At 42.2% G+C, this 16,274-nt stretch overlaps 2 protein-coding genes and 1 non-coding gene across 4 annotated transcripts in view; 2 read left to right on the top strand and 1 right to left on the bottom strand.

Moving 5' to 3' along the window:
• Positions 1–2,945, bottom strand: part of coro1b (coronin, actin binding protein, 1B) — a 23,104-nt gene extending 20,159 nt beyond the window's left edge. Inside the window, exons 1-2 of one of the 2 annotated variants that reach the window (XM_063187271.1) lie at positions 2,489–2,945; positions 621–826 (exon numbers count right to left, since the gene is read on the bottom strand). In XM_063187271.1, the coding sequence (XP_063043341.1) occupies positions 621–824 (204 nt within the window). In that variant the 5' untranslated portion in view covers positions 825–826; positions 2,489–2,945. The remainder of the gene's footprint in view (positions 1–620; positions 827–2,488) is intronic. The other variant, XM_063187272.1, reaches the window with a different exon arrangement.
• An 843-nt stretch (positions 2,946–3,788) lies between these two features.
• On the top strand, positions 3,789–3,876 carry trnar-ucu (transfer RNA arginine (anticodon UCU)). The gene is given in 2 exon segments: positions 3,789–3,825; positions 3,841–3,876. It is a non-coding gene; the product is annotated as a tRNA-Arg (tRNA).
• A 4,860-nt stretch (positions 3,877–8,736) lies between these two features.
• Positions 8,737–13,002, top strand: LOC134437327 (toll-like receptor 12). The gene is made up of 3 exons (XM_063186819.1): positions 8,737–9,813; positions 10,423–11,610; positions 12,658–13,002. Exons 1-3 carry the CDS (start codon positions 8,737–8,739, stop codon positions 12,841–12,843), a joined length of 2,451 nt encoding a protein of 816 aa, XP_063042889.1. The 3' UTR covers positions 12,844–13,002.
• Positions 13,003–16,274: the final 3,272 nt, after the last annotated feature.

Raw genomic sequence — 16,274 nt, 5'->3', positions numbered from 1 at the left:
GTCCATTGTATGCCTTTGATGTTGGGGATGGGAAACTTCCTTTCAATTGTGTTGACATGGCGATAAACATATTGAATCTCGAATCTAATGGTAATCAGCACCTTGTTGAGGGGCAGAACGAAGAACAGTCCACTCACCCCGGCCCACCCACGTGGGCTTTAAAATCACTTTCTAAAAAATTAAAATAATATTTGTGTGTGAGTTGTTGTTGACTATTTATTTACGTTGCATTGGTCAGAGATGGGTCCCAAACATTTGTGACAATTTCGAGTGGGCCCCAAATTGAAATAGGTTGGGAACCACTGGCTTAGCGTAATAGTGTAATAACTAATTAATAACTGTAATAACAAGGGAAAAGCAGGATATCCTCCGTGCTCCTGCACTTCACAATTTGGTGTGTCACAGGAAAAGAACTAATAAGTGCAGACAAGGGAGAAAGTCATCAGAGCTACTTCAGATGTAGATATTTCAGTGTTTTACTGGGCAAATGTGAAACTAATGTTTCGCCACTTGCCCGATAGAACGGTAAAATATCCACATCTGAAGATGCTCTAGTGACTTTCTCCCTTGTCTGCCAGTGTAATAACAACTTGGTGTAATAAAGTAGTGGTAATTGGCACCTTGTTGAGGGGCAAGACGAGGAACGCGCCGCCGCCGCCGGCCTCCACGATGACGGCGATGAACTTGGGGTTGGCGGCGCACAGCGGCGCCTCCCAGGTCACCCGCGTCACCCGCACGTCATCCAGACAGTGCTCCGCCTTCCACGCCTGCGCAAACACGTGCCGGAACTTACTCTGCCGCACCACGCCTCGTCGGAACGACATGGCTGGAAAAGGGGTAGAAGAGAGACACACAGGATGTCAAGTTATATAAACCAACAACATGATCTCACAGAAATCTGTGGAAAAAAAATACTTTGAAATGAGAGAAATCTTGAGAGAACATGAGTTGGAACACAAGCCGGTGGAAACATCGATCTGTGGGTACATAGAGAAAGCACTTCCAAAAGTCCATCAGGGAAAACACTTCAGTGACCCTAACACAGACTTTTGGCAAAATCTGTGAAACTGGCACAGATTTCGTGCCCCAAGGGTCCATGTTCATATCACAGAATTCTGTGAGATGCAGCTGTATAAACAGTGATGAACAAACTGCATTCATTAGTTCACAATGCAGTTCCACATATTCCATAAGATTTGGTTTTACCAGCCCAACTCAACTAGGTGATCATTCAACCAGGCAATCACCTGGTCATTTTGGTAGCCTACTGGACAGCACTTTGGAGCTGTGTACAACCAGGTCATTTGTATAAACATTTTTAATAACTGAATAATTTTGATGAAGCACATACGTACATTAAGCGCAGACTTAAAGTGAAGTACAATACGAGGTAGTAGGTTACTTTGTTGTTACTACATGTGTATTGCTGAGTTGAATTTGGGCCCGAGCCATCCCTGGCTCAGCGCTACCCTCCTTGCCTCAGCAATACTGTAGCCAACAGTCAGCCATACTGACCACTCTAAGTAAAGGACCTCTCCTTTACTAAAGCCAAGTAGGCTAAACTACTGTAACTGGGGTGTGGATATGGCCTAACTTACTAATGTATGTTGATGTAGTTGACACACACAAAGGTTGTGATAAAAAGCACACAAAACATATTACACTTGTGTTACAGTAGTTTTGCATGTGGTGTTAATTAATAACCACAAAGACAAGGAAGTAAAACTACCACACAAATACTAAAGTAGGCCTACTATACACGAGGAAACAAATCTGCGAAGGGAATATAGCATAGTAGGCTACATGCACATCAGAGGGTAGATCTAAGTAAGGCTGGCGTAAAAGTCAATGATGGTACACCTAGTATTGTGTCATATGTGACTGGCAACACGCACCACACAGCTGAGGGACTCAAAGGAAATGTCACTGTGCGACTGAGAACAGATGTTTGGGTATCCGCGTGCTATGTAACCTTAGGAGCTGCCAGGGTTTCGTGTGACATGTCTCATTCAAGCCTATTCACGAAATAAATATCTTGCCTATTCATTCACAGTATTGTAAAACTAAGGCAACATGACATTTTGGAAATGTGTTAAGCAATGCGGCTCAGGCAGTGATGCCGATAAAGGCTGATCGAAACATTCAATAATCATCACTATAGGGCCTAACGCAAACTGTTTTGCAGTTTGCATTTAAGCCTAAAATGTTGGTACAATTGCATTCTGCATAGGAGGGAGTGGTAGCGGCGTGATACAGCACCATGGCAGGATTTGAGAGGAGACAAAAGCTGGCTCCTCTGACTACTGTAGCTCTAAGACAGCAGAGGTACGGATGAGAAAGGGGTAAGCGCAGTGTAGCCCAGACATCGCTAGCCGACAGGGTTTATTCTCGCTGTAATGGCGAAACAATAGCTAACTAGAAGACGACAGACGGAAACACATGCTGCCTAATGTTACACAGAAACAATCAAGCAATTATTCGACTGTACCTCAAACTCGATCAAATGTGACGTATGTGCAAGGGACACCCGATTGCAACCGATGAAGCAAAGGGAGTCAATAAATAATCCCTCCACAGAAGTAACTTAATCCTTTGCTGACTGTGTCCAAGTTGCAGTAAGAGTATAAAAGAGAGGTTCCCCCGTGTTTGGACAGAGATGAGGATGTTTCACATGCAAAATGATCCTTTTGGCGTGCCAGGTATGGCCAATGGAATAATCGTACTCGGATACTGAAGCTGGTTGAAAATACGAAAAATCGACATTAGGCCCAACTTACTTGCATAAATTATATGTCTCGATATTTAACGGAGTACTCAGCCAAGTAAGCATAACGATTTTTAAAATAGCTTGTTATCAAAAAACGGTAGGTCTAGTTAAATGCATGGAAGATGCGTAGGCGTGTAAATAGACACCGCTCATTTCATCCATCGTAGTGTGAACCTGCCTAGCTGGACCACGGAGGAATGACAAACGTCTCTGCTTAAGAAACCATACTTCCGCCTTTGACAGGAAGATGAGCGGATTGGCAATTTGGTTGTTTAACTCAACTTTTTTGTGCTCATCCTTTTCTGGGATTGGGTCTTTTGTCAGCGCGTTGAGCATCGATTGGTTAAATTCGGAGGATAATTATTTAGCACCAAGCACCCGAGGTAGGTGTGTGCTTTGCAAGAGCCGGCGGTGGCGATGAGACAGGAGGTTGGAGATTCTTTCGGCGGACGACAGTGGTAACATGATGTTCTGTAAACACTGATAAACCACCAAGTCAATGGTGAAGTCATTTTATTGCGAAAAGTGTATGCTGCTTTACTGAAATGCATAATATACGAAATTGCTAACCAGCGTTCGCTAACAATTCCACGCTATGGCGTTTAGCTGCATAGCACACACAACAACAAACAGCAGTAGGCTACAGCGGCAACCAAAATAAAGATGAAATGTAGAGATATATAACTGATGCTTCACATAGCATCGTCAATGTAACTCCACTGGTTATATCACCACATTAAAATCTAAATGGCATCGTTGTAACTTCAAAAACTGATAGGCTAGTGGGCGTGGGTTACGACAGTGAATGTGGGCTCACATGTGTTGGATTGACGAACGTTTGCTTAGCAAAATTCAAAATAATGAACAGCTGGTAACATATTTATTTAGGTAAAATTTGTACAAACGCACTACTGCATCGAAATGCAAGAGAGAGAGCAAAAATTCATCGTGATCAATGTCTCTAATTTGGTCAGAGTACTATGACGTACAAATAGTGTAATGACCCGCACATGCAACAGGTGGCTCTGTGGCGCAATGGATAGCGCATTGGACTTCTAGGCTAATGTGAAGGCATTCAAAGGTTGTGGGTTCGAGTCCCACCAGAGTCGCACTTTTTTTTTTTTTTTTAAGCCCAATTCATTAGGTCAAATGGCAAGTGACCACCAAGTGATATTTTCTTTTGACCGAACATTAAAATGTTCTCATTTACATAACCCTATTATGTTTTATGCACATGTTTTAATTATTTTGCAACTAAGCAATTGTTATCAATATTAATAGGGACTATAGTCTATATCTAGCCTATGTATTTGGTCAATTCGGTAAGGCTTTAGAGTAGTGGCCTTTATTAACACTTGATAAATCGTTTAATGGCAATGAATAGATTGAAAACTTTGAAAAAATAATGAATTGATTGAAAACATTTTTTTAAATGAGTATAGGAATACTAGGCTATGTTAACACAGCAGGCATTAGGTTGTTCATTAGTTTATTATTTACTATGGGTTAATAAATGATTTCTTAATAAATGTTCTATGTGAAATAAATGTTAATAAAAGTTTTAATAAAGATTTAAAAAGACAGATATTGTTAAGTGCCCCCTTGCCCCAATTCATGTATTATTCTCAATGTACCGTAATTGCTGTGTCCACATCAAATAAACATTGATTGAATTCAAACGTCAAACGGAATCAATTGTTTTTTCCCCCTTCCCTATTTCCATTAAAACTAATGTGGTCTGCACATACGTCGGTGCTTGTTTGTTTCTGGGCATGATTATTTATTGCCCTCACAGAAACTTGTTCTGTGTCTGATACAGTTAACAGAATGAGACAGATTTCAACTCCCAATCCCAGTAGAAACAGCAATCTGAGATGGGTATTGTCATTGCAGTACGATTGCAACACCTGGCCCGTTGCAATAGGCCCTACCTGTAAAACAAAAAAAACAAAAAAGACCACAGGAAAGCACCCCCACATCTTTGGAGGAGAGTGCAGTGCGTAGTGCTTGTGCAGTCGTGTGTGTGTGTGTGTGTGTGTGTGTGTGTGTGTGTGTGTGTGTGTGTGTGTGTGTGTGTGTGTGTGTGTGTGTGTGTGTGTGTTAAGGAAGTGAAAGGGGACTGGGCGTTATGCTGTATGTGTGTTTGTGCATGATGTGCACATTGGGTTTATTTCAGAGTATATGGCTAATACACTCTGACACTTTCTAACTTCCTATTCACACAAGGAAGTATATTAGTAGTTGAAAGTATCAGCCTTGTGCACACAACACAGCTGGCTGCAACCCTTGGCCACAGAGCCACCAGTGCAGGGTATCAAAGGCTTTTCTTCACCTATCTTCAGCTCTTCAAGGTAAGTCTTTGTAGCCCATGTAGCCCCCCCCCCCCAAAAAAAAAAAAAAAACAAAAAATATACATTAGGCCTAGACATTCAATTTGTTGTAATTTTTGTTCATTTGTACCTGTAATAATTGTTAAGCATCTAATCAGAATTGATGTGTGTGTAGTAGCCTCATAATGCTGTAGGCTTAATATGAAAGTTAAGTCAAGTGAAAGCCCAACTGGGAAACTCATTGTCATTGTGGCACAGCACTCCACAGCACACATTGAACTCTGTACACTGTATGCAACGAAATTGCAGTTATGCCTCACCCGTGCAAGGGGGCAGCCCCCAATGGCGCCCCAAGGGAGCAGTGCGGCGGGACAGTACTATGCTCAGGGTACCTCAGTCATGGAGGAGGATTTGGGAGAGAACTGGTTAATTACTCCCCCCACCAACCTGGTGGGTCAGGAGTCGAACCTGCAACCTTTGGGATACAAGTCTGATGCCCTAACCGCATACCCATGACTGCCCTATATATAGCCATTGAAAGAAAAAGAAAAAACAAGTTACTATCATGGTAGTACTACACTATTACAACATTACACAGGCCAATCATAATACATTACAAGTTGGTCATTGCCATTCTGGTAAAAAAATGTATCACAGGGACCATGTCTTAACAGCATAAAGCAAAAGTAAATACTATGTACAGAATGTAGCCTAGTAATGAACCCTAGCCACTAGATGACATGTTTTGCATGCCTTTGTCTTTTTGCCTGTGTAGGTCTACCTTAGCTTTGTTTTTAAAGAAAGAAGCCGCCCTTTGCATATATGCGTAGCGTTTTTATTTTTGTAATTATTTTTATAATTGGCATTACAGATTTTTCAATTTTGCATCTTGTCACAATTCTGCAATTTGTGACTTTTGGCTATTCAGGGGCCAAAAATACGTAAGGGTTAACGTTCGGCGAGAAGGTCGCTACCGTGGAATAGCAGCACGACAGAGAGAATCTTTAGACCCCGACGCGGAGCGGAGGGGTCTTGTTCTCTCTGAAGTGCTGCTATTCCACAAAGCGACCGACTCGCCGAAAGTTAACCCGCTTATTATATGGATATACTTAAATGATTCACACATGCGGGGTCATTTCTTTAGACCTATTTAATGTTAAGATTGTTGCTGCGCAAAACAAAACAGTGCCGTTGTGGAACACCGCTAGGCAACAGCTAGGTAGGCTAGCCAGGACAACAGGTGTTGTCTATCACAGCAGCTGATTAGAGTGACAAAAGACCGGACCCCCTGCGGAGTGATATGAAACATTCGCTTTAGCCACTGACTTGTATACAAGCCAGTGGCTTTAGCAGTGAACGTCTTGTTGCCATTGACAGCGGTAGCCAGGACAACGGGTGCTGTCTATCACAGCAGCTGATTAGAGTCTTGATGAAAAGTCGCTTTAGCAGTGAAAAGTCTTGTTGCCATTGACAGCGGTCTGTTATAGACCAACCCGTCCGTTATCGAAAAATAACAGACGTCCGAACGTTGGGGAGCCCCGTTGAAATGAATGGAGCATTCGACAGATGACGTCACAACCATATAATAAAGTTAATTAATGCACAGCCATGACTAGCCTGTGCATTAATCCGAACAAGTCTTGACGTTTTTTTCTATTTCAGTGTTGAGAGTTGTTGGGGAGGGTTAATTATGATGACGACAGCTGTGGTAGACGAATATGTGCAATTAAGCAGTTTGAACGTAAACCTTTGATTCCACTCAACCTTCAACTTAGTTTATGTTGCGATGTGAGGCTATTCATGTCATGTTATCGTTTGGCTTGCCAAGTTTTGCAAACGATTATTTACTATTACTATATACAGATAGGGCCTACCAACTGCAATGTTTTGGTGTCAGTGCAAGTATAGCCTACTTTATTTTTTACATTTCCAAAATATTATTATATACTTGGTTTGGTTTTGACTGCTAGTTTAATCTGTATTTAGTTCTGTTTGAGGTTTTTTCACTTTTAAATCAGATTCAGATAACTGCATGGCTTAACCCTTGTGTTGTGTTCAAAAGCTGCATACACCTGTGGTGTTAATGTCATTTTTGACCTGTGATAGCAAAACTCAGCCATAAAATACCTAAAAACACTAGTTCTCATCAAATATTGTTTTTCGTATTCATATCCATGGAAAAAGTAATTTATTCATTCATCTTTTTGACTTTACATGTCTTTTATCTTACATTATGCAAATCGTTTTTGATGACCAAAACGATCAAAACCTGTATAAATTCACTATTAATAGGCTACTTCCTAAAGTGATACAATTAGTGATTATGTTGTCCATGTATTACATCTGATATGGGAGTACAACAATACCCAAATTTCTTTTATTAGTTTTTCTCTAATATTAGAAGATACTGTATCATCAATAGTGACATTTGTGGTGTTCGGGTCCAAACCAACCCAAAGAGATTTATAGCAGGATAAAGACCAAATGTCAACTAAATTAGTTTTTCAGTGCATAAAATGAATGTTTAAATATGAAGGGTTTATTTGCAAAACGGTGTATCTCCACTTTGTAGAATGTTGGGAAATTTTGTATTGGATGTTCCATTGAATTGCATTGCAAAATGCATTTTATATAGGTTAAATAAGAATGTTCTCAAAATAGTTGAATGGTAAGAATTCACACATAGGTGATAGGACCTCTGAACAGACATTTCCAATTATAAAATGCAAAAGTCAAAAAATGGAGATACACCGTTTTGCCAATAAACCCTTCATATGTTGACTTGGTGTTTTTCAATATTTACATGATTTTAGTGTGGTAAATATACAAAATAACAATTATGTCAGAGTCACAGCTATGCCGCCAATCTAATGCAAAGATATAGGAAATGAACACCTCAATGAACATAAAAAAGCCACACTATTCATCTGAATTCACTATGCTATGAACATGGACCATTATCTCATTGCCACATCAACTTTATGGAAAGTGTAAGACCAGTTGTACATGTTTGGGTGCCATTATGGATTTTTGATACGTTTTTGGACAAAATAATGTGGAAAATTTATTTTGCAAAAAAAATTGCAAAAATTCTCATGATATAAAGCAGAAATGGATTCCCTGACCATGAAAACATAAGAGTAGACACCAGAAATACGTCTGTACGTCCTGTACTCTCCTCCTAACAGGAGATATGACTGTAGTGTATGAGACTGTCTGGCGTCCATCTTGGATTTGTAATATGAAAAAGCTGGCAACATTGTTTTAAGGCAAGAAATATATTTTCCTCACCATGAATCACCAAACTGAGGACAAAGGGCAACCAACAGCTTTTCAGAAATGCATACAACAACCAAAATTCTATACCGGATCAATTTTGACCCGAACACCACAGATGTAACTTTTTTTTTTAGACCTTTAAAATTTACTAAAATGGTGAAACATATTTTTTTGTGTTGAAATGATTATGACTGAGGATTAGATGAAGCCTCATTCCAGGACAATAAAGGAAAGTGTGTTTGTTTAACACTTAAACTTGAAAATGGGTCAAAAATGACCCGAACACAACAGAAGGGTTAAGTGCTTCAAGGACATAATTCAGATACTTTTCATTGCAGGTGTGATTGGTGTGCGAGGAGGATGAAGCTTTTCTGCTGTCGCCTGGCTGTGTTCTTGGCTTTGCTGGTGTGCTGGCCGACAGTACACATAGGCTGGGCCTGGATATCTCAGAAATGCCTGATGCTAGATGTGATGACTTCATACAGTCACTTTGCGGTCACTCTAAAATGTCCATGGTACGGCCTCACGGCTGCTTGTGACCAGGTCACTAACGTCAGCCTGGATCTTTCTAGAATCCCCCGTGGCATGGAGACAATCTGTCTGACAGGAAAGGAAGGCCTGGTTCTGCAGCCAAATGCATTCTCCAGATTCCAGCACCTCATAAGGCTTTACATCGATGGTGGTGTGGCTGCAATACTGCCAGGAGCCTTCAGGGGGCTGTCCACATTACATGCTCTCTCCTTGGCGAGCCCAAATCAGATCCATTTGGCGTTGACGTCCGAGGTGTTTCAGGACCTGACAGGTCTGGAGGAATTGACTGTGACCAACTACGCTCTGGCTGCCATGACAACCAACGTTTTCGCCCGACTGGGACAGCTGAGAAGCCTCGAAGTCACATCTGATGATGTTGACTTCTCTGCTGTTGTGTGCAGGCTGCTGAGAGTCAATGCTACTCTGACGAACTTGCAGATGACGATGGTGAACATGACGCTGCTGAAAACTCCAGACTGTTTGGCTAATTTGAGTGCATTTCCCTTGCTGCAGAATGTCTCTCTCGTCCTCCCAAACATCACTACCATAGAGACAGGTGCTCTACAGTGTTTCAAGAGGATCACAAACATTTGCGTGCCACTGGAAGAGCCAATCATGGCCCCGCTCTTACAGTCAGGCATTCAGAGTATTGATTCTATGGACATCAGTTTGAGAGATCTGAACGTGGAAAGTTTGTGTGAGATTGTGCTGTCCTTCGCCGTGACAAAGTTGGCTGTGACGTGCCTCACACTTCGAGCTCAACCCAACTTGGCATGGGCCAAGTGTCAATCCCTGCAGTCCATCTCTCTTCAACTAGAACGGCCGTCAGGTTCAGTTATCAGTCTGAGCTTTATTCACGCCCTAAGGAATGTCACCTGGCTCGTTGTGGACGCTGGCGATGGCTCTGTAGATTTCTCCACTCTCTGTCCTCCCCAAGCGTCCTTCACACAGCTCCGTTTCTTTTCCTATAGAGCTGATGAGGCTTTGGTTGTCCAAGACAACCAGTTGACCTGTCTACATTTTTTGGAGGTTTTGAAATTTGCTTTAGTGACAAATCATTTGCAGACTGAGGATTTGGCATTCCAGGGACTCTATAATTTGCAAGAATTGGAAATTAGTATTAATAGAGATGAGGAGCATCTCAGCAAAGTGGTTTCATTTAGGGGACTCCAACGGGTTCAAACTATAGTGGTTCATAAAATTATGCCTGCCGTCATTGAGAGCAACTACTTCAGAAATCTTACTAATTTGATTAAATTAATATCAGTAAGTAGTTACACAACAACTATTGATAATTTCGCTTTCAGGTCGTTGTCAAAATTGCAATACCTGGACCTGTCCGGAAACAGAATTTCTACAATTCAAGCCAACAGTTTTGCAGGACTCTGTAACCTTCAGATCTTGCTGCTTGAATGGAATCCTATTAAACGTATTGAAGCGACTGCCTTTAGTCACTTTCCTTCCCTCAGCTTACTAAGACTGAAATACTGTGCGTCTGTGGACCCCAACTTCCAGGTTCTTAATCTCAGTGCTCTCTTCGGGAAGTTCCCTCACCATCTGACAGAGGTATCTATCTCCGTGTCCCTGCACCCCATAAACTTCATTGTCACAGACGACAGCACCCCAGACCTCAACTTGACCCTCAACCTTATTGGCAAGAGCATCGGCCTGTTCGGCTGTGACAGACCCTTCATCAAATCGGTGACCAAGCTGATGGTGACTACAGATAGTTTCACGTGTGGTGGGCACGGCTCCTCGTCCTCTTCTGCCTTCCAGCACTTCAGCTCAGTGGAGTGGCTCAAAATTGTCCAGTGGACCCGGAGCACTGTACAGGATTTATCAGGACTTAGCGGGCTGGTGCACTTGAGGGAGCTAGGCTTTCAGAATGTGAACCTGGACAATTCCACTGGCTTCACCACCGCCCTCCGCAACCTGACCAGGCTGGAAAAACTGTCTCTTGAAGAGTGCTGGCTGGACTCTTTGCAGGCTTCGACCTCTATGAACCTCCAGTCTCTAAAATTCCTTGAGCTGCTGATTGACGGGAGCAATGGTGTGACCGAGAGCTTTTTCGAGCCGTTGACCAGTCTAAAGCTGGTCATTCTCGGCCAGCAGCACCTTCGCTGCGACTGCGAGAGTGCCAGGTTCGAGGAGTGGGCGAGGAGGCAGAGTGACGTCGAGGTGTTTTTGTCCCATTACCAGCAGGAGTCGCTGCAGTGCGAAGTGGGGGGAAAGTCTCAGGACCTGAGGAGCTTTGGCGAGAAGCACTGCCGCCCGTACCTGGGCTTCATGCTGTTCGTCATCACCGCGACCCTTAACCTCCTCTTCATCCTGGTCGTTCTCTTACAGCACCTGGCGAGAGAATACCTGTTGGCACTGTTCCACATAGCCGGCGGCTGGGTGAACGAGGCGCTGCGGCACCATGACGGCCCCAGGGGGCGCTATGACTACGACGCCTTTGTGTCGTACAGCGGGCGGGACGAGCGCTGGGTGGTAGACAGGCTCCTGCCCGCCCTGGAGCAGCGAGGCCCCCCCTTGCTGCGCCTGTGCCTGCACAGCAGGGACTTCCAGCCGGGCAAGGACGTGGTGCAGAACATCACGGACAGCCTGTACCGCAGCCGGCGCACCCTGTGCCTCGTCAGCCGCCACTTCCTGCGCAGCGGCTGGTGCTCCCTTGAGATGCGGCTGGCCACCCAGCGGCTGCAGGTCAGTCTATAATATCAATGATAATAATAATAATAATAATAAACACATAAATAATAATCATAATAATAATAATAATAATAAAGAAAAATATTAATAATGATTTAAAAATAAATCTTTGTATGTATTGCAAAGCACCCAAGGCCGCATAACCGTGCATCTCTGTCAGTGTGTGGCTGTATGTACTGTATGTGCATGTGTGAGACCGCCTGCTGGAGGGGACTGATAACTGATTAGTGTACACAAATAACAGTATTCAGATTACAAATTATGACTGACTTTACTGCTGTACCAAACAAGAACGCAGTAAATATGCTTCCTTGCATAGTGAGGCAAAAGGCTTTAAAGTTTGCTTTCTGGCTCTCAAATGGCTTTGTTCTGGGCCAGGCTAAAGCTGCCAGCGGCCCTGTTGAGGAGTGTGACCATTGTTAATTTAACTCTTATAGAGTTAAAATGTCATGTAACACCATTTCAGATAACATTTGGTCCCACTCAAAAATAGTGTTAATTCTATTCAACTATTCAGATTGTGTTTTCTCACATTGAGTAATTCAATGGATTATGCTACAAACTACATTTTGATTAACACATTCTGTAATAATGAAGGGAATACATTGTATATTTGTGGCTAATGCTGTGGCTCAGTGTGCTAAGCCTCCCACATATGGGTTTGCATGCCAGGGTTTGAGTCCGGCCTGTTTCCTGAAACCTGCACTATCTCTCGCTCTGTCTGGCTCAATTCCTCTCACACTATTATATCCTAATATATGCCCCCTGAAATAACCTTGTAAAAAAGAGAGAAAAGTTTGCTACAACCAGGAATTTTTTCTCCCAATTGTTTTCATTTTTTTTCGTTACATTTCGGGTAGAACCCTTCTTCAGACGTCTGAACTACCCGAAACGTCACGGAAAAATAAAAAGTAATTGGGAGCAAAAAATCCTGGTTGTAGCGGACTTTTCTCTCTTTTTCATAGTCCTGCTCCCAGGTCAGATGCTTGGGTGTGCGAGCTTTCACCTTCACCATAAAATAACCTTCCCAACACTGTGCAGGTGGAGCATCGGGATGTGCTGATCCTGGTCTTCCTGGAGGCGGTGCCCTCTCACCTGCTCTCCGCCCACCACAGACTGGCCCGCCTGGTCAAGACCCGCACCTACATCCAGTGGCCACAAGAGCCAGTCCAGCAGGAGGCTTTCTGGGACAGGCTGTGGGCCAAACTGGCCTCGGAAAGACGATAGATAGAGGATATGCTGCATTACTCAGACATTGTGTAAATATAAAGTTTATGATTATAGACATTGTACTGTGGATGAAATGTGCATGTGCTCACATGGAGAATATCATAATGGACTATTTTTTATGTTCCTCACTCAGTATTAGCCATTTAAAATAACCATTGGAACCAAAGAATAACATTACTTTGTAAGTGTCATGTGTTTTGTGTTCATATATTCTATACTGATATATTTTGTTTCTTATATCTTTTTGTCCGGGGAAGACAAGCTGGCACAAGGTATGATTATGTGCTGTATAGATATACTTCATGAATTTGTGCTCCACACAGTGTTTGTCTTACATAAACAGTGAGTCTGTGTGTTGAAATTAAGTTGTATTTGCTTGTATGATTGCATGCATTCCCCTTGATATTCATGAATATGCCCAATATCATGCCCAATGAAATTATACGTGGAACTGCAATTCCTTGAAAATCCTGAGGACCAATGTGTGACAATTAAGGTGTAATTACCACTTCAAGGCATAGGAGGTGCTGTGGTGCAGTGGACAATAACAACTCAACTTTAAGCTCAACTATTACAGTATTTACTTCTGGCTTCGACTATATGTTGTCCCCAAAAGGATGATTGATTGTGCAGGAACACACACATAAACACATATAGAGAACCAACCAGCCAACCAACCAACCAACAGGACCAGCCACAGTGCAGAGTGGTTATCAAAGGATTAATATGATCACAAATAAGGTCATATAATAAAAATAAACATCATAACAACCTCCCCCCCACCCCCCCAAAAAAATCCCCAACAGTCTTTAATGGCACTGCAATATTCTTAACGATGCAATTGTGGGAAATTAAGGCTTTTGGCAGCACGACTTTCCAAACAGACAGATAGTCTGCTTGCCACTGGGGATTGATAGGAAAAAGATTAGTGGAGCAATCACACACACACACACACACACACACACACACACAATGTGGAATGTGTGCACGCAGGGCATCTTTCTTTGATAGTTATTGTTTCCAGACATCACTGATTCTCTGTACCAGACCAGTGCATCTGTGCAGATCTGATGTCAGGTGTTTGAAAATACAAGAGGCTACATGATGTCTGGAAATAAGTTTGTTCAAATACGAATTACGTACATCATTTCTTCTCATAAAATAATGGCACTATGGCGTCAATAGGCCTACATTTAAATTTCTCACACGACCACAATCTCTATTATGGCAAAAGGACTTCATCACCCAGAAATCCCTAGCTGTGAAGGCATTCAAAGGTTCTGGGTTTGAGTCCCACCAGAGTCACACTTTTTTTTCATTTTTAACATTGGCCCTATGGGTTAATAAATGATTTGTTAATACATGTTTTTTGTGAAATACATGTTTTAATAAAGCTTTAATGTAAATTGCCCCCTTCCCCTTCATGTATTCTCAAAATAATTGCTGTGTCCACATCAAATAAACATTGATTGAATTCAAACGTCAAACGGAATCAATTGTTTAAATTTCCCTTTCCTATTTCCATTAAAACCAATGTGGTCTGCACATATGTCTGTGCTTGTTCGTTTCTGGGCATGATTATTTATTGCCCTTACAGAAAATTGTCCTGTGCCGGATACAGTTAACAGAATGAGACAGATTTTAAACCTCAATCACAGTAGAAACAGCAATCATAGATGGCTACCTGGTCTTCTGGTGATGTTTGGCCCACCCACAAGTGACACAAAACAGTACAGGCGGACAGACAAGTACAGTATAGACAAACTGACAGGTATTGTCATTGCACCATTGCAACACCAGGCCCATTACATTACCATTACACTACTAAAAAAAACAAAAACAAAAAAACACAGGAAAGCACCCCACATCAGAATGCGGAGCCATAGTGCTAGTGCAGTCTTACTGTGTGTGTGTGTGTGTGTGTGTGTGTGTGTGTGTGTGTGTGTGTGTGTGTGTGTGTGTGTGTGTGTGTGTGTGTGATAAGGAAGTGAAAAAGGTGCCATAATGCGGTGCCATAGTGCTAGTGCAGTCTTACTCTGTGTGTGTGTGTGTGGTGTGTGGGTGTGTGTGTGCATGTGTGTGTGTGTGTGTGTGTGTGTGTGGTGTGTGGGTGTGTGTGTGCATGTGTGTGTGTTTATTTCAGAGTATATGGCTAAATACACTCTTGACACTTTCCAACTTCCACACCAGGAAGTACATATATTATCAGTTGAAACACCCCAAAGTATCTTTGTGCTCACAACACAGCCATACAACCAACGCGGGGTATCAAAGGCTTTTCTTCACCTATCTCAAGCTCTTCAAGGTAAAATTCTTATTTTTTTCCCATCCCATCCCACCCCCCCCTCCTAAAAAAAAACATTATGCATAGTATATGAAAATCAATTTGTTGTCATTTTAAATTGTTTTGTTCATTTTGTGTTAAGCATCTAATCAGAAGTGATGTGTGTGTTTAACCTCATAATGCATGCCATTTCACCAGTGGAATGCTGTAATAGACATTGAAAACAAAAAAAAGTTACTATCGCAGTAGTACTCCACTAGTCTATAACCATATTGCACAGGGCAGTCTAATACATTACAAGTTGGTCATTGTCATTCTGTTAAAAGTATATTTATTACAGGGGACATGTCTTAACAGGATAAAGCAAAAGTACAGTTTGAATGTAGCCTAGTAATGAAGCCAATCTGTTTTGCCTGCTTTTGCCTTTTTGCCTGTAGGCCTACCTCAGCTTTATATTTCAAGAAAGAAGCCGCTCTTTGCATAGGCCTAGTGTTTTTATTGCACGAGTATGTGCCATCTTCATTGTGCAATGAGTTGAGCCTTTGGGAGTAGCACCTTCACAATATAGAAGTGCATGAAGAACATTACAGTAGAGTGAAGCCTGCTCCAAAGCTGAACATTTGACTGGGTAGCTTCAAGGCCGGATTAAGATGGCCCAAGGCCCCTAGGCTACAGGTTGCTGTGGGCCCTCCTAGAAGGCAAATTTCACGACAAAATTACACAGACAGTGGCCTAATTACAGTACAAGATAGGAATTAAGGATATTATGTTTGCCAGCTGTTGACAGGAGTTTTATCAAGATCAAAAACCGGTCATCGACATTACAGATACATTTTTCAATATTGCATCTTGTCATAATTCTGCTATTTTTGACTTTTGGCCATTCAGGGGCCAAAAATACAGTTAGGCCTAATCAATGCACAGCCATATCTATTGGCCTGTACATTAATCCGGCCCTGGGTAGCTTAGTACCATATAGATAATCATGGCAATCAAGGGGACATCAGAAAGGTTGTCGTCTGCGCCTAAATGTAGAACTGTGTGTTGCTTGGTGCGACAGCTCACCAAAAAGTAGCGATACTCAGAAAGTCAAAAAAGGATGACTGATGACTTCTTTTGTTAACTTTTTGTCCACATTATAGAT

Source organism: Engraulis encrasicolus, chromosome 21, assembly GCF_034702125.1.
Source record: "Engraulis encrasicolus isolate BLACKSEA-1 chromosome 21, IST_EnEncr_1.0, whole genome shotgun sequence".
Classification (NCBI taxonomy): domain Eukaryota; kingdom Metazoa; phylum Chordata; class Actinopteri; order Clupeiformes; family Engraulidae; genus Engraulis; species Engraulis encrasicolus.
This window is presented reverse-complemented; position numbering and strand designations above follow the sequence as displayed.

What these genes read in the sequence shown, in the direction of transcription:
- LOC134437327 (XM_063186819.1), top strand. Translation starts at nt 8,737, where the DNA reads ATGAAGCTTTTCTGCTGTCGCCTGGCTGTGTTCTTGGCTTTGCTGGTG. An exon ending in TGGACGCTGGCGATGGCTCT is followed by an intron (nt 9,814 to 10,422) that starts GTAGATTTCTCC and finishes CCCAACTTCCAG; the next exon opens with GTTCTTAATCTCAGTGCTCT. An exon ending in TGGCCACCCAGCGGCTGCAG is followed by an intron (nt 11,611 to 12,657) that starts GTCAGTCTATAA and finishes AACACTGTGCAG; the next exon opens with GTGGAGCATCGGGATGTGCT.